This window comes from Castor canadensis, chromosome 16 (genome assembly GCF_047511655.1).
Source record: "Castor canadensis chromosome 16, mCasCan1.hap1v2, whole genome shotgun sequence".
In the NCBI taxonomy this organism is placed as follows: domain Eukaryota; kingdom Metazoa; phylum Chordata; class Mammalia; order Rodentia; family Castoridae; genus Castor; species Castor canadensis.
The window spans coordinates 2,063,744-2,090,800 of record NC_133401.1 but is presented as its reverse complement, the minus strand read 5'-3'; the positions used below and the strand labels follow the sequence as shown (position 1 = coordinate 2,090,800).

General features: G+C 47.6%; 3 protein-coding genes across 9 annotated transcripts in view; 2 read left to right on the top strand and 1 right to left on the bottom strand.

Moving 5' to 3' along the window:
- The window catches only part of Ankrd27 (ankyrin repeat domain 27), a 48,679-nt gene extending 47,041 nt beyond the window's left edge, over positions 1-1,638 (bottom strand). For 3 of the 4 annotated variants that reach the window (XM_020182055.2, XM_074057443.1, XM_074057444.1), the window contains exon 1: positions 1,162-1,638. The gene's annotated coding sequence lies outside the window, so the exon portion shown is untranslated. The remainder of the gene's footprint in view (positions 1-1,161) is intronic. The other variant, XM_020182056.2, reaches the window with a different exon arrangement.
- A 493-nt stretch (positions 1,639-2,131) lies between these two features.
- Rgs9bp (regulator of G protein signaling 9 binding protein) lies at positions 2,132-6,824 on the top strand. Its single transcript, XM_074057447.1, has one exon. The coding sequence runs from the start codon at positions 2,335-2,337 to the stop codon at positions 3,034-3,036; it is 702 nt and encodes a 233-aa protein (XP_073913548.1). The 5' UTR covers positions 2,132-2,334; the 3' UTR covers positions 3,037-6,824.
- A 6,984-nt stretch (positions 6,825-13,808) lies between these two features.
- Nudt19 (nudix hydrolase 19) lies at positions 13,809-25,493 on the top strand. 4 transcript variants are annotated; one of them, XM_074057446.1, is made up of 4 exons: positions 13,809-14,979; positions 19,034-19,118; positions 19,258-19,332; positions 20,632-20,772. In XM_074057446.1, the coding sequence occupies exons 1-3, from the start codon at positions 14,269-14,271 to the stop codon at positions 19,281-19,283; spliced, it is 822 nt and encodes a 273-aa protein (XP_073913547.1). In that variant the 5' UTR covers positions 13,809-14,268; the 3' UTR covers positions 19,284-19,332; positions 20,632-20,772. The 4 variants fall into 4 exon arrangements, with proteins under 4 accessions (XP_073913547.1, XP_073913546.1, XP_020037658.1 ...); XM_074057445.1 differs by lacking the exon at positions 20,632-20,772 and having other exon boundaries at positions 19,258-19,425; XM_020182069.2 differs by lacking the exon at positions 19,034-19,118 and having other exon boundaries at positions 13,810-14,979; positions 20,632-20,786.
- Positions 25,494-27,057: the final 1,564 nt, after the last annotated feature.

The following is a 27,057-nucleotide window of genomic DNA, read 5'->3' as shown; positions in this document are numbered from 1 at the left end:
GGGGGGAAATCCCCAAAGCTCCTCAAGAGAGATAGGTAGGTTCTCTCTCCCACCGCTAAAGTCCTGGAAACAACTTTTCCCCCATCAAGGTTCCCTGCAATCCCTAGATGGCTGAGACCTTCCTCCCCAGACAATGATTAAGTTCCAAAGTGTCCAATTCCTGGCCACAAATGGCCAGCTGAAATGGTAACCATGTCACCTGTGCATGAAAGCGAGTACTGGGGCCCAAAGCTCCAGACGCTATTGGCTGCCACAACACCATAACCGGTGTGGAGGATCTTAAAATGCCATTATCAGTGGCTGCACTGTAGAGCCAGTGGGGAGGGTGAGCTGTTTAACCAAAATAAGGGCCTCTCTATGGAAACAATCAATTTAGAAAACCCCAGCTCACGTGCACCCTGTTGGCTCCCCCCCTCCACCCCCCCCCCGTCTTGTCACCGATCCCTGAATTCCTACATTCTCAGTGAAGATGTCCCACTTGCTCTCCAACCCTAGCATCAGGTATGTGCCCACGTCCCCTGCAAACTCGAGGGTGGGGAGCACAGCTGGTCAGTCCGTTTGCAAGGCGGAAACTCAACAGACCCAAAGTCCCAAACATTTCTTGGTGCTTGAGAGTTTTCCTGAAGTAATCTTTACCTGCAGAACAGGGAGATCCCGCCCCACGAAAGGCAGGCAAGCTAAAGCAAGCGGGGAGGATTCCCTCCTCCGCCTTCATCTTCCCCGGGGACCACAATCGCCCCGCGGGAGGCTCGGACCCGCACCCGCAGCCTCCTCGCCACGCGTCCCACAGACCCCCGCGGAGTGGGACACAGCGCGGGAGCGGCCGCTCCGCCCCCTGCCCCCCAAATCCGAGCTTCCGGGACCCGCCAGCCCGTCCTGGAGACGCGGGGGTCAGAGGACGCATTCTTCGCGTCGTCTCCCCTTTCCCCCAGGACACCATGAGCGCAGTGAGCAGCGTGTGGGACCCGGAGAGGGTGGACGGGAGGCCCAGCGAGCGAGGGGACCGGACTTGGGGCCCACACCCCAGCCCGGGGCGCCGGCTCCGGGGAGGGAGCCCCTCCCCCTTCCGCTCCCGAGCCCCGCCCGGCCTCCGGGCCCTGAGGCACCGCCGTCCCGAGATTAGGAAGGCATACGAAGAGGCCGGCGGGAGGAGACACTTACTTAAGACACTACATAGTTTCACTCCCAGCCCACCTCTGGACTGCGGCCGCACCTCCTGAAGCCTCGGCTAGGATCCCACACTGCCCACCACCCGTGTGCGGCGACTCACCCCACAACCCACCCCTTTACTCCGCCCGTTGGGCGGTGCCTCGCCCCAAGAGCCTGCCGTTAGACCAATCAGCGGCTACTTTTCTCCAGAGTGACATGTTCGCAAAGCAATCATTGAGTCCGGCCCAGCCAGGGGTGGGTCTCAGGCGATTCAAAGCACTTCCTACTCGGGCAAGCCCCGCCCAGAGCTACAGATTGCGCATGCTCAGAAAGCTAGGGGCGGGGCCTAGGGCCCGTTCTGACACTAGGGGTGGGGTCCAAGCTCAGTGGTTGTAAGGAGGCTGAACCACGTTGGGAAAGGAGAACCCCACTCGGGAACCGTCCGGCGCGGCGGGTCGCCTTTCGGTGCTCGCTTTGCAGGACGAAGATGCCCAGTCCTACAAAGCGCACCACTCTGTTGTCGACAGTGTCTTGGAGTCAGCGTCCTTGGGTTCTAAATCCCCTCACTTGCATGGACTTCGCATGAACTAAGCCCTCTTTTTATGTTGAGTCTCAGTTTCCTCATCTGCAAAATTGGCCAAGGTTGTTGCATCTGCCGAGCGCTAACATTGCAGAACTGTAATGGGGTGCAGGAGAGCGATAGATGGGAAACCCACACGTGACCTCAATCCACAGGGCCCCGCCTACCGCGGGTCTGGAGGGGGTTAAAGCACCCTGAGAGGGAGGGGGTGGATGGGCGGGGCCTAGGGAACCCGACTCCACCGCCCTTGGCAGCGCCTGAGGCGCAGCGCTAGGATTTGCGCCCCGCTAGCCATGGACTCAGGGATGGGGACAGCACCCCGGGCTTGGCAGGTAGACACCATGGAGGCTTGGATCGTGTAGCGAGACAAGGCGTGTAACTCAGGGCGCATCTGGGAAGAATGGACGAGCGGATGGGAGGCCGCTAATAGGGCTCCCTCTCCGCGCCGGCGCTCCTTCGCTGGTCTCTGGCTAGCTCCATCGACGGCCGCTACAACACCGAGCGAGTGACGAGCCATGGGGAGCGTTCGCGCCGCGCTGCCCAAGGCTGGCATTGGCTCTGGCCGCATCCTTGGGGCGCGGAGAGCGTGAGAGGAGCGCACCATCATGGCCAAGGAGGAATGCAAGGCGCTGCTGGACGAGCTCAACAAGACGACCGCGTGCTACCACCACTTGGTGCTGACGGTCGGCGGCTCGGCGGACTCGCAGAATCTGCGGGAGGAGCTGCAGAAGACGCGCCAAAAGGCGCGGGAGCTGGCGGTGGCCACCGGTTCCCGGCTGACGGTGGCGCTGCGCGACCGGGGCCTGGCCGCCGAGGAGCGCGCGGAGTTTGAGCGACTGTGGGTGGCTTTTTCCGGCTGCCTGGATCTGCTGGAAGCTGACATGCAGCGCGCGCTGGCGCTGGGCGCCGCGTTCCCGTTGCACGCGCCGCGGCGGCCGCTGGTGCGCACCGGGGTGGCGGGCGGCTCGTCGCGCGTGGCGGCGCGCGCCCTGAGCGCACGCAGCCTGCGCCACGAGGCGGAGTGCGACTTCGACGTAGCAGATCTGCCCGAATTGGAGCGTGAGGTTCTTCAGGTGGGCGAGATGATCCACGACATGGAAATGAAGGTCAACGTGCCGCGCTGGACAGTGCAAGCCCGGCAGGCGGCGGGAGCCGAACTCCTGTCCAGTGCCAGCACGGGCGTCTCCTCGGCAGTAGTGGAGCGCGCGGGGCCCTGCGACCCCAGCAAGGCTCTGGCAGCCACTGTTTTCAGCGCCGTTCTGCTGGTGGCTGTGGCTCTGGCCTTGTGCGTGGCAAAGCTGAGCTGACCGACACCCGACGGTCACCTGCCACCGCCCACGCCCCTTTCCTGGGATGGGCTTGGGGTTTGGCCTGTTAAGGGAAGCCGCACTAAACCCTGTGTGTGCATGTGTGTACACGCGCGTTTTAAACACACCCCTGCCTGGGCACGACATGGTTTTCTCTTGCTGGCCGAGGAAGAGTTAACTATGCGCGCCGGCGGGCATTACCGCTAATGCCTGCGAGAGCTTTAGCCCCTATTAATAGAAAATGGCCCACGATGACCCCAGGTCCCTCCGAGCTCATGTGTTAACATGTGTGCTATTGGGGCATCTTAATGCAGAGTGCAAATTTGGTGCCCCTACCTCGGTGTCTCCCGCTCTTTGCACGGGACAGTTTGAAAGAGAGGATGGGGTAGAATGAAGCACGGAGAGAGGAGTTATTTTCTGGACAAGAAACAAATAGTAAGATGTGTGCAGTTCTTATTACCTTGATCCTTTGGGGCCTAAATTTAAGGGCGCATACAGACAGAGTTCCTTCAAAGTGCTTTTTGTATGGCACACTATTGCACTTCTGGGTAGTTTATCCATTAGTCACCAAATAGGGCTACAAGAGGTTTAGGTTGTGACCCTATTTAGGAAAGGAAAGAAGGCAACTCAACCCACCATTGTGGGATTGGGTCCACTGCACACATTGGCCTGCCCAGGGCTCTCCCTATCCAGCCACGGATGGGGAGGGAAAGCACCAGGAGGCTTGGGGAAAAGCCACACTTTCTCCTTCCCAGGGGTTATTTCATTCCAGAACTAGATCAGAGTGTTTGATCCTCCTTTGAGGCAAGGGCAGGGGAATCCTCTTTGGAGTACTTAATCCCATCAATCCCCCCTGGAATTTGCGTGCTGGCCAATAGGAGAGCTGGCTTTATAGGGAGCTGGTCAGCTGACCAGCTCCATGACTCCAACACTGCCTGGAGAGGGCAACTGGCATTCCTGGCCCACAGAGGCTGTGCACAATCAGCTCTGAGTCCGGGTTGGAATGTAATAGCTTTAGTTTGGAATTTAGGAACCTTTAAAAAAAATAATAGTACTCTTAAAGAAGAATGACACCAGGTTATGTGCTATCATCCAAGCTATTTTTTTAATAAAGGACATTGGGCCACGAATTCATACGTGCCAATGAGTCAAACATGTACACTTAGCTTATGAACTATACATCTGCATCTGTTTTTAAAATCTGTATCCTTCGATATAGATTGAATTTTGAGATTATAATGACTACTGGAATCCCAGGTGTAGAAAACAGAAGAGCCCCCTTCATCCTTTGATCCACATCTAAGGAAATGTGGAAAACAGCCTTGGTTTTAGGTGGGAATTTGTGGGCATAATTACTGCCACCTCCCAATGGGGTCCAAAGAGGACTCTGTCACATTCTTGGGGAAGTAAGGCTGAGAAAATGGGATGCATTTACTTTGTCTGTTTGTTCATTTGTTTTGACACAGGGTCTCCCTCACTATATAGCCTAGGCAAGGCTTGAATGCACTATGTTGCCCAGGCTGGTGTGGAAACTTGACATCCTCCTGCCTCAGTCTCCCTAGTGTTGGGATTACAGGTATGCAACACCACTCTCAGCTCAGATGCATTTAACTTTCTAAAGGTGATTTGGAATGAAACTTAGAGATTTTGGTTTGGCTGGAAACTGACAAGAATTTTTTTTCCTTTTTTCACTTTTACCCCTAAAGTGAGAAAGAGGACCAGGCAGGGGGAAGTGGCAGTTTTCCACAAGGGCAGCTTGGAGGTCAGGAGCAGAAGCAAATAAAGACAGGATTGGTGTCTGGGCACCCAGTCCTAAAATCCATTCCTCATCTTTCCCTTAGCCCACACCCCCTCCTCAGCACAGATTCAAGAGCCTTGGTGAGGGAAACACAGAATCTCTGTGTCTCTGTGGTCATGCTCTGAAAAGACCCACCCTTCAAGATAGACAGTTACTAATAAGACGAACCCCTGCCTCCTCCAGTCTAGGCGAGTCTGCATAGGAGCCACTTCCAAATCTCTTGCACCTGCCATCCCAGGATGTCTTTGAAGATGACAAGAAAGATTACAACTGCCTCTCTCATATGTACAATATGGAGTTCCTGTCATCTCCAAGACTCATCTCAAGCAAGGAGTCTCCCGGTGTTGGAAAATCTCCCTGAAAACCAAGCCCCAAAGATATTTTGCTGTTTCTAAGACTGAGACCCTCTGTTCTTATCAAGCAGAGCTTATCAAGGAAACAACCCAGTCTAGTGTCCGTCCAGCTCACACCTGTAATCCTAGCTACTTGGGAGGCAAAGATCAGCAGGATCTTGGTTAAGGCCAGCTCAGGCAAATAGTTTGTGAGACCCTATCCCAAAAATCACACACACACACACACACACACACACACACACACACACACACACATAAAGGCTGTTGGAGTGGCTCAGGTGGTAGAGTGCCTGCCTAGCAAGCATGAGGTCCTGAGTTCAAACTTCAGTACCTCCAAAAAAAAAAGAAAAAAAAAAAAACAGCCCATTGAATGTTGGATAACCAGTGAGAGTGAGTAAATGGGAAGTTCTTTGCATATTTAATTATCTGTGCAATCACACGTGTACCCGATTCTGCAAGCCCACTGCTACTGATATTAGTGATAAATTGTTACAGAATGAAAAACCTGTTATAATAAACATACTCATCCTGTTTACTGGTTGCTTAAATAACGCTGATTTTTGAAATTTTAACCATTAGGAGTATTCAGAGTTCTAACATTGTCTGGTAGAACTTTTGTTACTTGACACAAGCAAAATCACTTTCTGCCTTGTGCAATTGGCTGCTTTCTCACATTATCTCTGCTCTCATTTGTGTATATATATTTCAAGCTTTCTAATAGAAGCCTGATTCAGTTTAGATGTTAGATACTGAAGTCACTAATTTTCTGTTAACATTTGGCATGATGTTATATCATGATACAAAGTGGGCAAAAAAACTCAAGACACACTAGCTGACATTGAAAAGACAAGAACTTGCCATGTCAAGACACTTAGCATGGAAACTTTTTTTCAAGAAGAATAAGTTCTGAGTTATTGCTATTGGTAAACTAGTAATTATTATAATCGTAATATTTGTAGGAGGAAAAAAATGCCTGGTGAAGTTTTTGTGTGTTTCAAAAAGTTATGCTTTTAAATGCCACAAGGGAAAAATGTTTCTGGTAAATCAGAGGATAAACTTCCTGATTTACCTAAGGTTTACAGTAAGCTGCATGGAAGATGTGTGACATTAAATAATTTAAAAGTGTATGATGCCGAGTGGCTAAAAAAGTAGTTTTGATGGAAGACAGCCCCAGTTTGCCTGAAGATTCTGCGAATGCTGTGTTTTCCCCAATGTGCACATTGGTCTGATTTTAGCTACTCAGGTCCTTCTGTGTTCTGTAATGAATGCTTTGTAAAGGTATGAGCCCATGTGACAACCTGAGAAATAAAACATTGTACCCTCTGCACCCCTTTGGGGTGTGCCTCCTCCCTCGGGGGCTGGCCAGCTGTGAGGGGCAGAGAACTCTGCCTTTGTCCAGGTACCTCAACTCATGGACCTTCCTGTGCCTCTTTGTGAAATGGGGGTCTTGACTGATTACCCAAAGATCCCTTCTGGAGCTTATAAAGTTTAACAGAATACAGTGAAGTGAGAGTTATTTTGTTAGTTGGTTTGGTTTGGGGTGTTTTGGTTTGTTAGTTGGTTTTGTGTGTATTGGAATACAATCAAATAGTTTAGTGGTTATTGTATGAAATGAATAAAAAAATTAATAAAAATTACTTTAAACTCCATATTCATTTTAAAATCATAATTAACTAAGCTTAGTGTGATTTTACTGCACATCAGAACTAATGGAGGAGTGGCTGCATAGCAAGTATGAGGCCCTGAGTTCAAACACCAGTGCCACCGAAAAAGAAAAAAAAAAAAAGGAATGGATGAATGGACTTAAAAAAAAAGCAAGGTGGGGCTAAGCACTGGTGGCTTATGTCTATAATCCTAGGTACTCAGGAGGCAGACATCAAAAGAATCATGGTTCACATCCAGCTGGGGCAAATAGTTCACGAGACCTTATCTTGAAAAATACCCAACATGAATCAGGGCTGGCTGAGTGGCTCAGGATTGGAGTACCTCTTAGCAAGTGTGAGGCCCTGAGTTCAAACCCCAGTACAACAACAACAAAAAAAGAAAGTTGGGGTATCTCAGTGGTAGCACACTTGCCCAGCATCTGCTAGGTCCTGGATTTCATCCCCAGCACTATAAAGAAACAAAAAGGTAAACGTGTGATTATGCTATTTATTTATAATAATGGGGGATTTAAATTTGCACTCTGAGTCCTCAGCATTTAATTGAATCGTCTGTTTTGCCCAGCAACAGGCCACCTGAACAGATCTCTGGGAAACTGCAAATACAAACCCATTATTTGTTACAGAGGCTGGGAGAATGGGAACCTCAGGACTACACCTGCACAAGTTGACGACTATCAAGGGTTGTTTTGTTCATCAGATCTATGGTGGAATAAGGGCTTCATGTCTACTCTTTGAGTGACATTTTATGCTGACAGGTTCTAACCACAATGTTTATTAATAAGTAAAACCTTAATGATAATATACAGTACTTATTACTGAGCAAGGCACCCTCAAAGGACTCAGTTAGCAACTTATGATTGTAAAACAAAATTCTTTGTTTTCTGCACCTGCAGAAAATTGGGATGAAAGTGAGCATCTCAGTCTGTAGTCACCCTTCCCAGATTTAAGTGCACAAAGAGATGTTCAGAAATACTTCTGGACTATAAATCTCCAGGTGTGTCTTCTATGATAAGTTACACTGAGCTCTTAATGCAGGAAGGAATCTGACAGTAGGTCTCTACGTGAAAGATCATTGGCTGTGCTCAATACAGATAGAAGTCAGATTTCAAATTCTGTTTCTTCTGGCTCTCAGGAATGAACCAAAGATAGATGTTATAGCCCCGTGTCTGTGAGGACCAGAGGTAGTTCCTTCTTTTCCATCTCATCCCATCAAGATTCTGAGTGTTCTCATTGTGGTACTATGAGCTCTTCAGTGTCCTCAATCTTTGGTGTTTAAGTTGAGAACTTTAAAACCTTAAGGCAACTGGGTGCCAGTGGCTCACACCTGTAATCCCAGCTACTCAGGAGGTGGAGATCAGGAGGATCACAGTTTGAAGCCAGCCCTATCTCAAAAACAACCCCATCACAGAAAAGCACATGAGGAGTGGCTCAAGGTGCAGGCCCTAAGTTCAAACCCCAGTGCCAGCAAAAAATAACTAAAACCTTAAAGCTTATATTGCCTATGTACAAATGCTAAATGATACCTCCTGCTGTGAAATGATTTTATTTAGAGTCCTTTCACTATTCTGGTATCAGAAAGCAAAGCTGAGTATCTTCTGCATGTACATATGTATCAGGTATGTGGAAATCTACAAAGAAACATATAGAAATATGTACTCATTAAGGTGGGGACATTATGAATGGCATATTTTTTAAGTCGTTACATTGTTTTTACAATAAAATTTTAAGTGTTCATCAGCTAGAAAATGTTATTCTGTCATTAAAATGTAAATTTTAAAACTCAGGATCTCAAGTGTGAAAAGAAAAAATTTTGGCACCTCTCCCTCCCAAAAAACAAAGAAAAACGAGGGTCAGAAGCAATGTTTTCAAGTGTGCTGCCCTGATGTTATTATTTGTCATACTGTGTTAATAAAAGTCCTAAAAATGGGCAAAAACAACGAAATATATGAAAACTTCTAACTTTCTAGATAAAATCTGCTAAAAATCGATTTGAAGGTTAAAGCTAGATATACTTGTCAAAATGAGAGAAGGTGGCTGGGCATGGTGGCTCACGCCTGTAATCCTAACTACTCAGGAGGCAGAGATCAGGAGGACTGTGGTTCAAAGCCAGCCCAGGCAAACAACAAATTGAGGTTCCCACTTTAGGTTTAAGGAAGTTAGCATTCTCAAGTTGGAGTCACTTTTATGTCAAACCCTAACAAAATGGAGCTGGAGGCCATGAAGGAAGACCCCTGACCTGTGCGTCCAATGGGAACTTATGCAAGAGAGTCCTCAGAGCTGCAGGGTTCCAGGTAAGCAAAGGTGTCTAACAATGGTGGCTCCACCAATGGGTTAACATGCCCTGGCAGAAAGGCCTGTGACCAATGTGTGTGTTCCATGATGGCTTATGTGGACTTGTCATGTTTAAAAGCTTTCCCTTGCTAGGTGCTGGTATTTACACCTGTAATCCTACCTTCTCAGGAGGTGGAGATCAGGAGGATCACGGTTCAAAGCCAGCCCTGGCAAATAGTTCACAAGACCCTATCTTGAAAAAACACCTAACAAAAAAAGGTTCAAGGTGTAGGCCCTGAGTTCAAGCTCCAGTACCACAAAAAAAAAAAAAAAAAGCACCTATGTTCCACCAAAGTACACATATCCTGAATCTGAATTCCCTGTGTGATGATTAATTTTGGGGTGTGTAACCCTGGGGAATGAACCCAGAGCCTTGTACACACCGGCCACATGTTCTACCACTGAGCTAACCCCAACCCCTGTTAATGGTTAATTTTGGTTGTCCACGTGACTACATTGAGGGACACCTAGAAAATTGGTAAAACATACTTTGAGGTGTGTCTGTAACAGGGCTTGTACAGAGGTTTGAGGTGTGGGCCAAAGAGTGGAACATTCATCCTGAACACGGACAGCACCATCCCACAGGCTGGGGCCCAGATGGATGGGAAGTGGAGGAAGGGGAAGTTCAACGGTGCCTGCCCTGGGCCCTTCTTGAGCAGGTGCACCTTTTGGTGCTTCTGTTGCCCTGTGGATGTCAAAGTCCAGATCCTTGAGCTGGATCTGAACTGCAGACTTGCACAAGCAATTTTCCATTGGGTGCATCACTGGTTTTCCAGAACTGAGCAGTCCTAGTTTCTATGGCTCCCAGCGTGTCGGATGGCCATCCTGCCATTGTGGGACTATCTGATCCTCTGATGGTGTAAAGCAGTCTAAATAAATCCCTCTGCTAATTCTCTGTATTCTGTTGGTTCTGTTGCTCTAGAGAACCTGAGCTAATACACCCTAAATAGATCCTTTGCTTTGGAGCAGTTCTGTCACCCACTTTATGTTGACAGGTTCAATAATTTACTAGAAGTATCAGAACTCAGGCAAATACCTTACTGCCATTTACCAGTTTACTATAAGGGATATGATGGGCATAGATGGACAGTCAGATAGAGAGATGGACAAGGCAAGGTATGGCAGGGCACAGAGCTTGCATTCCCTCTTTGGGGGTCCCCATCTCCCTGTGTCTGCATGGGGTCAACAACTCAGAAGCTCATCAAATCTCTTGTTACAGAGAGATGGTTGTTGTTGTTGTACTGAGGTTTAAACTCAGGGTCTATACCTTGAGCCACTCCACCAGCCCTTTTTTGTGAAGGGTTTTTTCAAGATAGGGTCTTGCAAACCATTTGCCTGGGCTGGCTTCAAACTGTGATCCTCCTGATCTTTGCCTCTTGAGTAGCTAGGATTGTAGGCATGAGTCACTGGTGCCCAGATGTTTTGCTTTTTTGAGACAGTCTTGCTATGTATCCTAGGCTGGCCTCAAGTTTACAATCTCCTTGACTCAGCCTCCCGAGTGCTACGATTACAGGTGTGTGTTGCCATTCTGAAAGTCAAGTTCATTAAGTATAATTTAAGCGCAGTGAAATTCAGTCTTTTAGGGTGTGCCATTTGGAGTTTGGACAAAGTACCCCTTTACACATGGGGATATGTTCCAAGACTCCTAGTAGTGTCACTGGTGGTTGGGGAGTTCCAAATGTTCCTCAGTTCTTGTGCACAACGTCTAAGATGAGAACACTGCTCCAGGTGCAGGAAAAAAACTCAGGAAGAGTAGGAAGACAGCAAGTGCTGATTTATTAGCGATGCGGGATTATACCTTGAGCGGTGAGGTGGGCAACTCAGGTAAGGACCACTCAGGTAAGGACCAGCTGAAGTCCTTCAGCTGTTGAGCTTTTTATCCAACAGGGTGGAGTTACCAGGAGGGGCTCTCCTTGTAGCCCCTCCCCAATGGTTTGAAAACTGCACAATGTCTGCTCAAATGTGTGACTGCACAGCCTGTGCATTTGATTGTCTTTGCCTTGCCAGTTGGAAGGTCAGTCACTAAGATGGTTGACCCAGGTGTGTGTCCTCTGGAGTTCTAGCATGTTATCTTGTAGCCCAGGGCATTTTCATGCTCCTGTTTATGCCTACCTAGGTGCCTCTGCCTAAAAGTAGCAAGCACTATGTATACTATTGCTTTTTCTATGCATACATTGCTATGTTAGAGATTAACCCACTGTACCCGCCTTTCTTGTGATGATGTGAGGTGAAACAATGTCTTAAGTGAGAGGCAGTGAGGCGAATGGCGTCACTAGTATGTAAGATTACTTTAACACAAGCACTGCAATAGTGTGACAGAGCACTAGGAGGATACCAGGAGAGCAGCCTATACAGTGTGAATACTAGACAAGGGGGTGGTTCACATCCGCACGAAGTTAGGGCCACGCAAGTTATGATCACCTTAAAACAAGACATAATTTAAAGCTTAGAATTGTTTGTTTCTGGAATTTTCCATTTAATGTTGACTGTGGTTGACTTTCAGTAACTGAAACCACAGAAAGTGGAACGTAGGATAAGCGGGTATGTTAGTCGGCTTTCTCTCACTATAACATACCTGAGATAATTAACTAATAAGAGTTTTATTTAGCTCGGTTTTTGGAGGTTCCCATTGCTCTGGCCTCTGATGGGGGTGTCCTGTAGCAGTAGGGAGCCACAGCAAACTATTCACCAGCAGGAAGCAAACAAGAAAGATCCAAGTCTCCAGTGACCTGAGGACCTCTCACTAGACCCCACCTTTCACAGGTTCCAACATCTCCCAACAGCACCATTCTGGGGACAATCCTCTACTTGACACGCCTTGGGGGACATTCGAGGTTCAAACTGTAGTAATTAGGGATTAGCGTCATGCACGCATTACCACAACCAATGTACAGAGTGTCTCCATCATCCTTACAATGTTACCCTTACCTTTTGTAGGGTCCTTTTCTTCTTCCAGGCTCTGGTGAACACTGATTTCTCTCCCTAGAGTTTTGTCTTTTCCAGAATGTCATTATCCAAACACCAAATTACAACAAATTTGGTTAGAGATATAGTTGCCTTTTGTGATTCCTGAATCAGGGAAAGCCTCCGTTTTTATAAAACAGAATGAGAGCTCCCACTGGGCAACAGTAGATTTTGAAAGGTAGGAACAGGTAACGGAACAGGTTGACATCAGATCGTTCCAGGTTACCTTCCGTAAGGGTTAAAGCAGAGGCAAATGCCTCACTATGTGGACTCAGGCTGGAATCTCCCATTTTCAGGAAAAACTGATCTGTTTGGGGATTTTTCTGTTTTCTTCAAGGGTCAGTTTGATTTTGTAGTATTTAGCATGAGTGGTTCCATTCTGGTTTGGTCTGGTCTGTTGGGCCTGATGCAGGAGCTCAGTTCAAAACAGTGACTGAAAACTTTTGTTATCATATCATATAAATGGAATCCTTACATTTGAGAAAGCAATGTTGTGAACCTATGTTAGTGTATTTCCCATTGCTGTAACAAAATTCCCAAGGCTGGGTACTTTATAAAGAAAAGAAGTATGTTTAGTTCACAATTTTGGAGGCTCATAATTCACGATCAGGCAGGCCCATTTGCCTCTGGGAAGGGCCCTGTTAAGTTGTTTGTGTTCCTTCATGGAAGAGGGAAGATGGAGAGATCCCATGGCAAGACAGGAAGCCAACGAGCAGGGAGGAGTCCTACTCTTTCCTTTATATCAACACACTGTCTGGGAAACTAACTGGAGTTCCACAAGAACTTCCTTTATCTCTTCTGAGGGCCTTGCCCCCAGTGACATAACCACTGCCAACTAGGCCCCATCTCTTGAAGGTTACAGCACCTCCAAAATTGCCAAACAGAGGACCAAGTTTTTACCCAGAAGCCCTAGGGGGACACACTCAAACCATATCCAAACCATTCCAGAACCTTCTTAAAACTCTTCTTTAAAAACAAGTGAGCCGGGTATGGTGGAGCACTCCTGTAATCCCAGTGCTCAGGAGGTGTAGGAAGAATCTGGAGTTTAAGGTCAGGCTGGGATACACAGTAACTGAGACCAGCCTGGGCTACAAAGCAAGACCCTGTCTCAAAAACCAAACTAAAACTAAAACAAAATAAACACATTATGAGAAGTAATTTTCGTGGGAGGAGTTTTGGAGTATGGGATGTTACTGGTCGTTCATGAGTGAATTTTGCTTATCCCATGGCATGCCCTGCTTTTCAGGGAGGTTAAACCAACTCATCTGTGACTGCAGGTCTCCACGCTAAAGTCTCTCTGTGGCTAGACCTACGGATCACGTTTTCTCTTTTTTTTACAAATTAAAAAACTTGAAAAATAATGAGTAACAGAAATGTGCTTTACTTGGTGACCTTGAGGTTAAAATAAAGCTCAATTGTTGGGAACTAAGTAAACAGCAGCATGACCTGCTTGCAAAGTTTTTCTGTTTTCCTTACAGGGTTATGTTCTAACAAATAAGGATCAACAGCTCTGCGGACTGGGGAGTCACATAGGTCCTTTTACACCCCAGCCTTTCCCCTAGGAAATTAATACCTTGGAATCTGGCTCAGGAATTCGTTACTCATTAACATGGTTCCTGTGAACTTGCAAAGCTCTGACACCTGTTCGTGGAACCTCCCCACGGCCCAAAGCAAACGCTCCCAAGTCCACTCCTGCTTAGGGACAGAAAGTCCTACCCCTTGCTGGGGACTGATTCCTGGAAGAGACTACCAGTCTAAGGTTTGCATTCCGTTTTCACTTGGCAGGTCAAGCGCACCCTTCAGCATTCCAGCTCTCGGTCCACGTGTCCTGAGCGGGGAATGATGCAGTAATCAGGGCTTGCTGGCAGCTGTGACAGCCCAGGGCTGGCCCTGCCAGCACCGGGGGGCGGCACCTGCTTGTCACGTGCTGCGCGTCAGGCTCCTCCCACAGACAGAAATCACTTCCGGCTAAGGCTGCACCAGCCAGGCTCACCGGTCACTGAATTCAAATCCCGGCAGGGACTCCGAGGTCGCTGCAAAGCCCACGGGCGGTGCAGGATCTCCTGCAGCAGCAGCAGCGCGACCCGAGCCCCGAACCCGAGATCCGCGCGCTGCTCCCGCCATGGGCAGTCATCTACCGCAAGGCCCGAGCATCTGGCGCCAGGCGGCCTCCGTCGTGCTGGCGGCCGGCTGGACACGCGCGGGCACCGCCGCCGCCCCGTCGTCGCCTCCGCCACCTGCCAAGGACTTCCGGCTGCTGATGCTAAAACGGGCCGCCAGCCAGGGCTTCATGCCCGGCGCCTACGTCTTCCCGGGCGGCGTTGTGGACGCGGCTGACCGCTCGGACGACTGGCTGCGCCTCTTCGCGCCGCGACAAGGCCCGCCGCACTTCGGCTTGAAACCCGCGCCGCGCCCGCGAGCCGCTTTCCCCGACGTCGCGCCCGCGCCCGACGCAGGGGCGCTGCCTGATGACGTAGCGCGCCGCATCTGCGCGGTCCGCGAGGCCTTTGAAGAGGCGGGCGTGCTCTTGCTGCGGCCCCGGTCGGCCCCCGAGCCCGCGGGCCCCACCCGGCAGCTCACCTGTGCCTTCCAGCCGCCGTCCGGCCTGGCCGCCTGGCGCGCGCGCGTCCGCAGCGACCCGCGCGAGTTCCTGCAGCTGTGCGCGCACCTGGACTGCACGCCCAACATCTGGGCGCTGCACGACTGGAGCGGCTGGGTCACGCCCTTCGCGCGCTCGTCGCCAGGCCGCCGCTTCGACACCACCTTCTACCTGTGCTGCCTCTGCCAGCCGCCGCCCGTCGACCCCGACAATGCCGAGGTGGTGGATTCCCAGGTAGGGCATCCTCGGGCCATGAGCTGGGACCGCAGAGATGTGAGAAGGGGGACCCGACCCTGGCCCGCCGTCCAGGGTCGTTCCGGGACCGCCAGTGTAGGCTGGATACAGTGATAGGCAAGAAATGACGGTGGGCTTGGGACCCTTCGGGTGCAGCTCTCACTCCTGCAGGCTAGAGCCATGGCCCTGGTGGAGGGCTCCTGCGGACAGTACTGATTAAGCTCCGAGTGACGTCAGACTTGGGCTCTGACAGATGCAGCCCTCGCCCCTGCAGGTCAGAGCCGTGGTCTTGGTGGAAGGTTCACTGGACCATACTGATTAGGCTACAAGTGACTCAGTGGACTTGGGACCCAACAGGTGTGGCCCTCACCCCTGCACGACAAAGCCTCGACCTTGGTGGAGGGTTCATTGGACTGTAGTGGTTAGGGTATAAGTGACTGAACTGAGCCATGATCTTGTTTGAGGGCTTATAATCTAATAGTGATTAGAGTCTAAGTGACAGCAGCCTTGGGACCCACCCGGCGTGGTCCTCACTTCTGCAGGCCACAGCCTTGATCTTGCTAGAGGGTTCACTGGACTCTAGTGATCGGGCTGTAAGTGACCCAGTGGGCTTGGAACCCGACAGGTTTGGCCCTCACCCCTGCAGGCCAAAGCCATGGCCTTGGTGGAGGGCTCATGGGGACAGTACTGATTAGGCAGCAAGTGACAGTGGACTTGGGGCTGGGCAGGTGTAGCCCTCACCCATGCAAGCAAAAGCCAATTCCTTGGTGGAGGACTTTCAGGGACTGTAAGTGACACTGGGCTTGGGTTTCCATACATGCAGCCCTCACCCCTGCAGGCCAAACACCCTGGAAGAGCTTTTGAAATTTAATCTTTCTGGCAGTACTGGGATTTGAACTTAGGGCCTCACACTTGTGAGGCTTGCAGTCTACCACCTGAGCCATACCTCCAGCTGGGAATTTTATCTTAAAGCTTGCAGGTCCTTGTTCTCAAGAATGGTCTTTTACCATGGCAGCACCTTGTGTGTGTGTGTGTGTGCGCAGATGGGTGTTAGAAAAAATTGAAGGACTTTCCATGTGGACTTCTGGGGCTCCATTCTGTGTCAATCCTTCTCCCAGGCACACTGCTTTCCACACGCTAGCCGGTGGGGGGTGTTCCATATTCTGATCTCTGTCCCCTTAAGAATCCCAAATGCTGATTCAGTTCTTCCTGTGCTAAGATCTGTAAATAAGTTCTAGATAGAAACTCTAGGCAGTGGTAGGGCTCCCCTCTTTCTTTTTTCTTTCCTCAGAAATGATAGTTCTGTGTTTTTCTGGAAATTCTTGTTTCATAGATTTATCCAGGTTTCTGTTATTTACATGGGGAAGGCTCTCATTGAGTGCTCATGGCTGGAAAAGGAAGTTCCACACTTTTTTCTGCAGCACTGGGGTTTGAACTCAGGGCCTATACTTTGAGCCAGTCCACCAGCCTTTTATCATAATGGGTTTTTTTCGAAATTAGGGTCTCATGAACTATTTGCCCGGGCTGGCTTTGAAACATGATCCTCCTGATCTCTGCCTCCTGAGTAGCTAGGATTACAGGCATGAGCTACCACGCCTGGTCATTTTGAGTTAACTTTTATATGGTATAAGGTAAAGTCTAACTTCTCTCTCTCTCTTTTTTTGCATGTGGATATCCAGTTTGTCCAGTTTTTTCTGGAATAACCTGTGCAGGTTGGACTGAGAGGTCTGATACCTGTCACCTTACCCTTTATCTTGGCTATTCCAACTGAGGAAGCAGAAGGCTGTGCATGTACCTTAAAGACACTGGTACCTTTGAGACCCAGAGCTTTGATTCTCAAAATGTAGCCTTGGCCAACCTCAGAATGACGGAGTGTCTGTCAAACTCAGATCAGTGGGCCCATACCAGAGTCAAGGAATGCAAGTGTTTACCAGGCTTCTGGAGGGCGGCTGTTCAAGCATACACAAGCTCGTACACTATCTGTGGCAGAAATCAACACTGTGGGCTTGGGGTGGGGCGTTGCGTGTGTCAGAAAAACCCAGTCCTGGTGTACCAGAACTGGCCAGGTGGAAGGTGCCAAAAGATCAAAGAAAAGGGCAGATTGCGAAGTGCACTTTATTAAGGACTTGCAGGGCTGGGCATAGCTCAAGTGGTACACGGGGGCCCTGGGTCCTGTCCTCAGTTCCACAAAAATAAAATAAAAAGGGCTTCTAAACATGAGTGTGACTTGGACAGCAGCAGAACAAGAAGATCCCAGCCCTGAGGCAAGAGGACCTTCTATTCTGACCTACACAGTGGGCTCCTGTCCCACTGGCAAGCAACTGGGCTTCCTCAGAAACTTCCAACAAGTCAAATGTCAGTTAAACAGTCCTCAGCGGCTAGCACAGAACTCTAGGCTTTCTTCTTTTTAAATTTTATAAAATAATGGGATTCATTAATGACGTCTTTGTTCATGTATACAATGTACTTTGACCACATTTAACCGCCATTGCCCTCTGTGTTTCCCCTCCACCCTCCCACTGGTGCCTTCACCCCCAAATAACAAATAGTCCCCTCCGTATGTTCATGTCTTTTTGTTTTGAAGTCTCAATTCCACATATGAGAGAAAAATACGTGCTATTTGTCTTTCAGATCTGGCTCACTTTGCTTAACATGACGCTGTCCAGTTCCACTCACTTTCCTGCAAATGACATAATTGCACTGTTCTTTATAGCAGAGTAATAGTTCATTGTATATTACTCCATTTGCTTTGTCCATTTGTCCCTTGTTGGGCACCTGGGCTGATTCCATCCCTTGGCTCTTGTGACTAGTGCTGCTATAAACAGGGGTGTAGGTGTGTCTGTTGCATGCTGACTTGCATTCCATTGGGTATATGCCCAAGAGGGGCATAGCAGGGTCATCTGGTTGTTCTGTTTTTAGTTTTTTGAGGAACCTCCATACCAAATTCCATAGCAGCTACACTAATTTAAATTCATACCCACAGAGTATGCGGGGTTCTCCCCCATCCTTGCCAGTTTGTTGTTTGTGTTCTGGATGGTAGCCATTCTGACTGAGGTGAGATGGAGTCCCAGTGTTTTGATTTGTAGCTCCTTGATGGCTAAAGACGTTGAATATTTTTTAATGTATATTGGCAATTTGTACTTTTTTTTTTTGCAATACAGAGTTTGAACTTAGAGCCTTCGTCTTGAGCCACTCCATCAGCCCTATTTTTGTGATGGGTTTTTTCGAGTTAGGGTCTTGAGAACTACTTGCCAGGGCTGGCTTTGAACCGCAGTCTTCCTGATCTCTGCCTCCTCAGTAGCTAGGATTACAGGCATGAGCCACTGGCACCCAGCTTGTACTTCTTCTTTTGAGAACTATCTGTTCAATTTATATAAGGTTGACTGTTTTACAGGGTTTAGTATGTATGCCACAGTCACCTGGCAGGCAAAATGGCAGTTACAGCCCAGAAGACTATAATTGTGTCAAGTAGGATCTCTGCAGGGAACTCAGTTTCCCTTGGTGTTAGTGAACATTTAGTGATCCAGGTAAAGGGGCTTTTGGGTTAATTCCACATTCACCGAATTGCCTCTTGTATCATGGAATCTGGGGCAGGAGGGCAGTGGTAGCAGTGAGACCTGTCATCCAGTGGGCTCTACATTTACGAGGATCCCTGGACTGTGACTGGGCCATGCTCTTGACCCTCCTGAAAGCTCCACGGCTGCTGATTCTTTACCCTATTGTACATGTGTCTCACATTGCAATGCATTTTGGTGGCTAAAGACCCCATAGGGCCTAAGAGAACTTTGTCGGGTCCATCACGATGTCTTCAGGCCCAGCCAAGGTACATATCTATGGGGGAACTGAGGCGCACCATGCCTTCAGGTCTGCTGTGGAGTGTTGCCATGAGAGCCTTCCTCTTTGGGGACTGCACACGTTCTGTCTTTTCTGCTGACCAGTGTCTTAACCTTGGGGATCCATCCTGCTTACTTATTGGTCTGCAGGGCCAGTGTCTCAATAATCAACCCTTGAGAGGATCTTTGCAGATTTCTCCTCCCAACACTTTGTTTTCAAGCATATGTTTCACTGCGTTGCCCAGACTGGTCCCCTGGATTCAAGCGGTTCTTCTGCCTCAGCCTCCCAATTAGATGGGATTACAGGTGTGTGCCACTCTGAATCTTTTCATGTTATCTCGGGGATTTAGTAAGGCACTTTAATGAATTAATTTTACCTCTCTAAGTAGTGTCAAATCTTGGTAATGGAATAAACTTACGAAGCCCTCGCCTTTGTCTTCCACAGTGGTTATCTCCGTCAGAGGCAACTGAAAGCTTCATATCAAAAAAAATTTGGTTGCCACCTCCACAGTTCTATGAAGTAAGAAGACTTGAAAACTTTGCCTCTCTCTCTACCTTGCACAAATTTTGTTTGGATCATGCATCAGAAATATCTGAAAGATGGCTACCCATCACACTGGTCACTGCGGACTCAATGCTCCAGCTCTTGCCAGGTGACTCCAAGGAGCAGCGGTGCTCTGTCCGTACTGGAGCCAGTGCCTGGGTGGCCTGGAGGCATTGTTCAGTACAGACAAGGGTGATAGCCTAGCAGTACATACAGGTCAATGCCTATAAAATATCCATAGTGTTTATGATAACTAGAGTTCTAAATTTATAAGCCTATGTGTATACATTTATGTAAGTACATCTCTTAGACGTTGACAAAGTTCTTTCTCTTAAATTTTTTTTTTTCTTTTTTGTAGTACTGGGGTTTGAGCTCAGGGCCTACTTTACCAGCCCTTTTTTTGTGATAAGTATTTTTCAAGATGGGTCTCGTGAACTATTTGCTCAGGACTGACTTTGAACCACGATCCTCCTGATCTCTGCCTCCTGAGTAGCTAAGATTACAGGCGTGAGCCACCAGCACCCCACAATTTTTTTTATTTTGTTTTTTTTTTTATTTTTATTTTTTTGTTTTTGAGACTGGGAACTGAACCCCGAGCCTTGCACTTTCTAGGCAGCTCTTTTGTTTTTATTCCGTTTTTGAGGCAAGATCCCACTAACTTTGCCCAGGCTGGCCTTGAGCCCAAGATCCTGCCTGCCTCCCTAAGTCGCTGGTACTTTAGGCCTGCCTCATACTTTCTAAGTTTTATTTTCAGTTATGAGAACTTGTAGCTGTCCATTATTTGAGTTAGGAAGTTTGTTGATAGTAAGTTGTAGTCAGGCAAGTGTGGGTTGGAGTTTTGCGGCAGGGACCATGTGACCTATCATACTTCAGTCCCTGATGATAGTAATAAGATTTGTTACTCAGCCTACAGGGGTGGTTTCGTTTCTTTAAATAACCTTAAGATGATTAGAGTAGCCTACATGGAAACATCAAAGGTGTGGATAGCAAGGCCAATATTAGTGTCAATATTGAGTAGATTAAAAAGAGTTTTCACAATGAAAACATAGCAGTCATAGATTTTTATGTTCTTAAAGAAAATGCTTAGCTAGGGGGTCAGGAGAGGGTGGAAATACGAAGAACCCAAGAAAGAAACTGAAATAAGCTCATAAAATTAGGGTTAACAGCTGACTCAGGTCCAAATACATGAAATACATACAATTAAATACTGATTTTATGTCACTGATATGTTTATAAAATAACACTTTATGGAATTAAAATGTCATTATTTTCCAGGAGATGAGCTGTACGTAGAAGACCCATACTATATAGAAAATCATCTGTGTACAGAAAAAAAGACTGAAGAAATCATGAAGGAAGGCAAGAGATTTCACCGACTAGTGATACACAATAGCCATCTTTACAGTGTCCATGTGACTATTCAGTCAAAGTATAAACACATTTATCCCAAGAGCTACACAGTAAGCAAGAGCCATCTGTAGGGTGCTGCTAGCTCAGATGCTGGCCACTTGCAGTAGCACTAATGAGTAACGAGGGCTGACTAGCCATGACTGAAGCCTAAGGAACTTTGTGCCACCAAAGCAATAATGCAGTGTTTCTTATAAGGTATCAATGATCTCACTCTGCATAATCTTATTCCGAGTTCTGTATTGTTTTAGCTCTTGCCCTGGTGCTAACTGTCCTGTGTGTTAGCACTTTGTGGGATGGGCTTTGAAGGTTGCTTCATGACTTTCTGTTGGAATTAACCCAAAGGCACCTGGTTAGATGCTGAACTATAGACTGAGGCAACCTTCAAGGGATAATGTTGTTTTCTTGCTGTCTTGAGTTTGATGATTAAGATATAATTTTGGTTTAAAACCAAATAGCATTAGTTATTGTGTGTCATAAATTAGAAATCTACTTTAGTTAATATTTTAAAGAAACATGAAGCCATCCTACAACCATCAACTTTTACACTCTGAAGTTATACTTGGTGAGTGCAGAGAGATTAGAGAGCTAACAGTGCTAAATTAATGAGTTTATTTTCAGTATGCTCACTATGGGTCATTTTTCCACATCCATTAGTGTTTGTTTTGTTTTGTTTGTGGTGGTATTGAGTTTGGACTTAGAGCTTTGCACTTTTCTAGGCAGGTGCTGCACTGTTCCAGCCACACCTCCAGCATCCCCCTGCCCATTTTTTTTTTGGATGGTCTCACTGTGTAGCCCAGGCTAGCCTCAAATTCACAGTCCTCCTGCTCAGCCTCCAGAGTGCTGGGATTACTATGCCTCGCTGGAAAAATCTTTTACTGATTAAAGGTGGACAATGATAGGAAGTTATCAGTTCTATTTCAATATCTTTGATAATGATTTTTTTTTGGAAATGTCTTAGTTTTCCTACCAATAAAATAAAGGCAATGATAAAAAGGCTTATGTGCATTATTTAATCCTGGTTAGAGGATTATCTCTAGAACACTGGTCTCAACCTTGGCAGTTTTGGCCTCCTGGCTGGTTATGTCTGGAAACATTTCCTCACAGCTGAGGAGGGATTGCTACCACCACCTAGTGGACAGAGGTTAGGATTGCACTTGAACAACAGGCCATGTAGAAAGATTTATTTGGTCTTCTGCCACAGCACCCTGGTAGGGTCTTGGAAGCTAAGCAGGGTCAGGCCTGGTTAGTGCTTGAATGGAGGATTGCCTGGGAATACGAGGTTCCGTAGGTTTTTAAAAAAAAAAAAATGTATCTCACATACCATTATCCTGTCTGGCTTCTGAATCTGTAAGTATTCTCTTTGTTGACTTTTGGCCCTCAGCATAATGTCCTTTCATTGTCACTGAATACCAGAAAGTTACAGCTGGCAAGAACCTAAGTGAACACCATGACTTGCCAGTGATAAAGCTGAGAACCAGAGGCTGTGATGTCATAATAAAACAATGTGACTGGGTTTTCCTCCTAGAAGATTTAGTTTAACCTGTGATTACTTTTTGTTCTTTTGAGACAGGGACTCCCTGTGTTGGCCAGGTTGGCCTTGAACTCCCAGGCTTTCAAGCATCCTCCTGCCTCAGCTTCCTGAGTAACTAAGCTTAAGTACCTATAAGTTTGAGCCACCATGCCCAGCATCTTGTTACTGCTTTTCTTCTTTTTTCCTTGGATGAGGTCAGTCCTTTTGCATGGAAATTGCTTGCCTTCTCTTTGTTCTGCTCTCTTCTCACTCACTGGCCTTGCTTTCAACTGGAGCAGCTGCCTGGGGCCCCGGGACAGACACCAGGTGTTACGGCCAAGCTGCCTGTCTGCCTGCTCTGGACTGACCATCTCCTGCTTGTTACATGGAAGATAATAGGCTTCTACTTTATTCACCTTTGGATTTTTGGATCTCTGTTAAGACTTTAGTATTTTCCCACCAGTCTTCCTTATATCATAAATTTACCAGTTTTTCAAGCTGACAGACTCAAGTTATTCTGGTAGGCTTTCTTTTTTGTTGTTTTAGCACTGGGGATTGAACTCAGAGCCTCATGCATGCAAGGCAAACTCTATCACTGAGCTATTCCCAAGCCCTAAAATAAACCTTTCGGATTTTGAGTCAGGATCTTGCTGTGCAGCCGGGATCAAGATCCTCCCGCTTCAACCTCCCAAGTGTGGAGATTACAGGCCCACGTCGTCACACCCAGCCTTTCTTTGGAGTGCTGGGGGCGGAAGCCAGGGCCTTGTGCACAGTAAGCAAGGGTTGTAGCACTGAGCTTCAGCCTATCCCTAAAATCTTTTTATTTGATCAGTCATTCTTAATCTCTCCCTTTTCTTCCCCTATGTCCAGGGGACCAGCAAGTCCTATTGATTCTGTCACCCACATTTATCTTGAGTCCTTTCTTCGGACTTGCATCCTGCTGTCTCGTTAGTGTAAGCCACTGTTATTTCTGCCTTGGTGTCTGTACTGCCTCAGAGCTACACTATCCATTGTGCTGGAACAGTGATCATGAAGGTAAGATGCACATCATGTGCTATCATTAAAATTCCACCATGGCTTTCCTGCATGTGAACATGTAAATGGGCCATGGCTGGCAAGGCCTCCCCTAAGAAAGCCTTTCTTATCCTAACTGCTCAGAGCTTAAAGCAAGTGCTCCACACTTGAGTCACACCTCCAATCCATTTTGCTCTGGTTATTTTTGTTGATGGGGTTTCACGAACTATTTGCTGGGGCTGGACTCAAATTGAGATCCTCCCAATCTTAGCCTCCCAAGTAGCTAGGATTACAGGTGTGAACCACTGGTGCCTGGCAACCTGCACTGCTTTGAAATAAACCTGGATCTCTGGACAGTTTTTGTTCTTGGATCTCTTTGTTACTAAGAAAAAACATATTGGAAACAAAGGATCACATTTAATCTGTAGATTGGTACATCTGAAAGAAAATTCCAGAACAAATGAAAGAGTAACCATTATTTAAAGGAGAGAATATTCTTTTTTTTTGGCTGAAACCCAGGGCCTCTCACTTGCTAGGCAGGTGTTCTACCACCTGAGCCACTTCACCAGACCTGTCTTGTTGTTGGGTATTTTCAAGGTAGGGTCTTTTCAGCTGTTTGCCAGGACTGGTTTAAGTCACTCCCCTTCTGATCTCTGCCTCCTGAATACCTAGGATTACAGGCATAAGCACCAGACCTGGTGAGAATAAAGTATTCTTCAGCTGAAGAGAAATGGTCTTCAGGTGAAAAGGCTATGTCATGGTCAAGTCAAAATTCACAAAAATTATCCAGTCCTGTATGATGTATTGAATTTCAAAGATAAAGAATGCCATAGATTTTCAGGAAGAAAAAAAATTATGAAGGTGCAAAATCAGGCTTCTGAGTGTGTGGCACAGTAACGGCACACTGCACAGCACATATGAAAACACTAAGGGGAGAAAGGACGGGTGTGCCCAATGACTCTGTATCAAGTGTGTGTGAAAGCCATAGAAATATCTTTATTTATGGGCTCTGAAGAGTTCATCCTCTGAAGAAAATTCAGGTAGAAATGCCACAGATAACTCAAAGGTTGATCAACATTAAAAACGGTAAAGTCCTGATGGAAGTCGAATACATGCACATGGCTGAATAATTACACATGGCTAAGAAGCATGCCAATGGTAAAAATTCAAACTTCAGCCTGTTTTGTAAAAAAAAAAAAAAAACAGTTGGGTAGTGGTAGCTCATGTCTATAATCCTAGCTCTTTGAGAAGCTGAGATCAGGAGGATCATGATTTGAGGCCAGTCTGGGTAAATAGTTCAAAAGAAGCCCCCATCTCCAAAACAACCAGAGCAAGATGGACTGGAGGTGTGGATCAAGTTGTAGAGCTCTTGCAAACATGAAGCCCTTAGTTCAAACCCCAGTATGATCAAAAAAAGGTAGCCCCACCTGATATGGGGGCTAGGCAGGGAGTTAGGAAACCTGACAGCTAAGAACTATGGCTTGGGTATTAATAAGGAATCACATCCTTGATTGCTCATGTTGACAAAATGGCTTGTGACACACAGCAGGGTCTTGTTGACCTGGAGCCCACAAAATGCAACAGCCCCAGTCTGACTATCCAAGGCCCTTGTGGAAGGAGTTGGTGATTCATAACCCAGTTTTCCAGGGCTGACCATTGCCATCCTGGCAGACCCCAGTAAAAGCTGCTTCCAGCACAGCAATCCTTGAGTCTGTCCACCCTCCCACCAGAAGGGGCACATGTGCTTTGATTTCACTTTGTTTTACTTTAATAAACCCACCCTAACCCTCATACTGGACCAGGAGCAGCTCTTCCCTTGCATCCAGCTGCTGGCTACTAACCTCAGAGCCCTAACAAACTTGCTTCTCCTATTTGTCACCTGCTTATCTTGATAAATTCTTTCTCCAACCCACAGCACCAAAATCCCCAATACCACCTTTTTTGTAAAAGCAATTTGGTTCAATAATCCCAGACTAGCCAGGTGCCGGTGGCTCACACCTGTAATCTTAGCTACTAAGGAGGCAGAGATCAGAAGGTTCGCGGTTCGAAGCCAGCCTGGGCAAATAGTTCCACAAGACCCTATCTCGAAAAAACCTTCACAAAAAATAGGGCTGGAAGAATAGCTCAAGGTGGAAACCCTGAGTTCAAGCCCTAGTACCGCAAAAAAAAAAAAAAAAAAAATCCCAGAATATATTTTTATAAACAGGAGTGGCTACAGGAGTAAGAATGGCTGCAGTTTTGTGAAATAGAGAAATACCTGTTGAAGGTACCTATACCTGGACCGGTAACAGGTACAGTATCCTTAGGGGAAGTGGGGGTTGGAAACCCAGAGCAGTGAGCCTTTGCAGCATTCAAACTATTCATCCCGGTGTGCTGTTATAAATATTTCTAGTTGTGAAAAAATAAAACTTGCAGAACACCATGTAGCAGCAAGTGGTGTAGGTAAGGACGCGTCTCCCACACTATAGACTGGGAGAAGACTGCAGCCTTTGTCTTTGGGGCTAGGGAACTGTCTCTGGGATTTCCTATTTAAATCAGAGCCTGCTATTCCCATCCCTTTTTGACAAGATCTGGAGCTTTCTGGTGAGCTGGCCCTACCAGGTGCCGATTGGGGTGTGCCTGGTTAGCCCAATGTCAGCCACAGGTGAACTTCATGCCCTCTACAGCTGAGTTTTTCTCTAACTCATGCACCCCCATCCCCTCTCACCTCCCCCGCTCCCGCCTCCTACCAGCAGCTTCAAAGCAGAGGCTTGCAGGACCACGTGACATGAAGCCTGATTCATTTCATGACGCTGATGGAAGGTCCTCTCTCCCAAACATGTAACCCCACCATTTCCCTCTTTAATTGGTGGGGGTTTTTTTTGTTTGGTTGGTTTTTGGCCATCTCATTGGTTTCCTTACCAGCAAATGAACACATTTTTGGTATAAGCTTAAGAAATTGTTTTTCTCACAAGCGAAATACTAAGAATTCAGTTGTAAAACTGTCTAGGCCCAATACTTTTTAAAAGTTGTGGAGCCATTAATATATATATATTTTTTTAGGTGGGAATTGGAGTTTGAAACCCTTTGTAAGGACTTCGCACTTACAAAGCAGACGTTCTACCGATTGACCCACACCTCCAGTCCATTTTGCTCTGGTTATTTTGGACATGGGGCCTGGAGAAGTAGTTCCCTGGGCCGGCCTCAAATCATGATCCTCCAGAGCTCAGCCTTCCATGTAGCTGGGATTACAGGCGTGAGTCACTGGCGCTGGGCTTCCATTAATCTTTTGGGAATATCATTCCATCCCTTGCTTGTAGAGATCCTGAAGCGGGAGTGAAAGCTCACCTTCCCTGTGTTCTTGGGTGTCTTTGGTTTCACAGTGTCATGTCATCTGAGAACCACTCTGTGGGTCCCAATACAAGGGCTCAAGCTTAGGGAGCCCTGTGCTGCGCCTACAACAGCAAGGAAAATACAGGTGAGGACAGAACCTGGCCCACGGCAGGGCCCTTTTCCAGAAGGCGGTCAGGTGGGAATGTTGCCAGGAGGCCACGGAGGCCTGGGACCAGCGACGGTCCAGGCCTCCTCCACTCCAGCGAGGCTACTAGCCAGAGACCGGGATTTAAGGCCCGAAGGCGGGCCTCCTGGCAGGGATTCCCGACCTGACTGGGCTTGCAAGCGGCCACCCTGCCCCTCTCCACCCGAAAGGAGAGGGAATGAAGACCCCTGGCCCCGGGAGGCCCGCCGAACCCCGCGTCCCGTCCAGTCTCCCCAGCCCGTCCCACCCT

Coding starts and splice junctions, on each gene's coding strand:
- Nudt19 (XM_020182068.2), top strand. CDS start 14,269: ATGGGCAGTCATCTACCGCAAGGCCCGAGCATCTGGCGCCAGGCGGCC. Junction 14,980..19,257: donor CCGAGGTGGTGGATTCCCAG/GTAGGGCATCCT, acceptor TGTCTTCCACAG/TGGTTATCTCCGTCAGAGGC. Junction 19,466..20,631: donor AATGCTCCAGCTCTTGCCAG/GTGACTCCAAGG, acceptor ATTATTTTCCAG/GAGATGAGCTGTACGTAGAA.
- Rgs9bp (XM_074057447.1), top strand. CDS start 2,335: ATGGCCAAGGAGGAATGCAAGGCGCTGCTGGACGAGCTCAACAAGACG.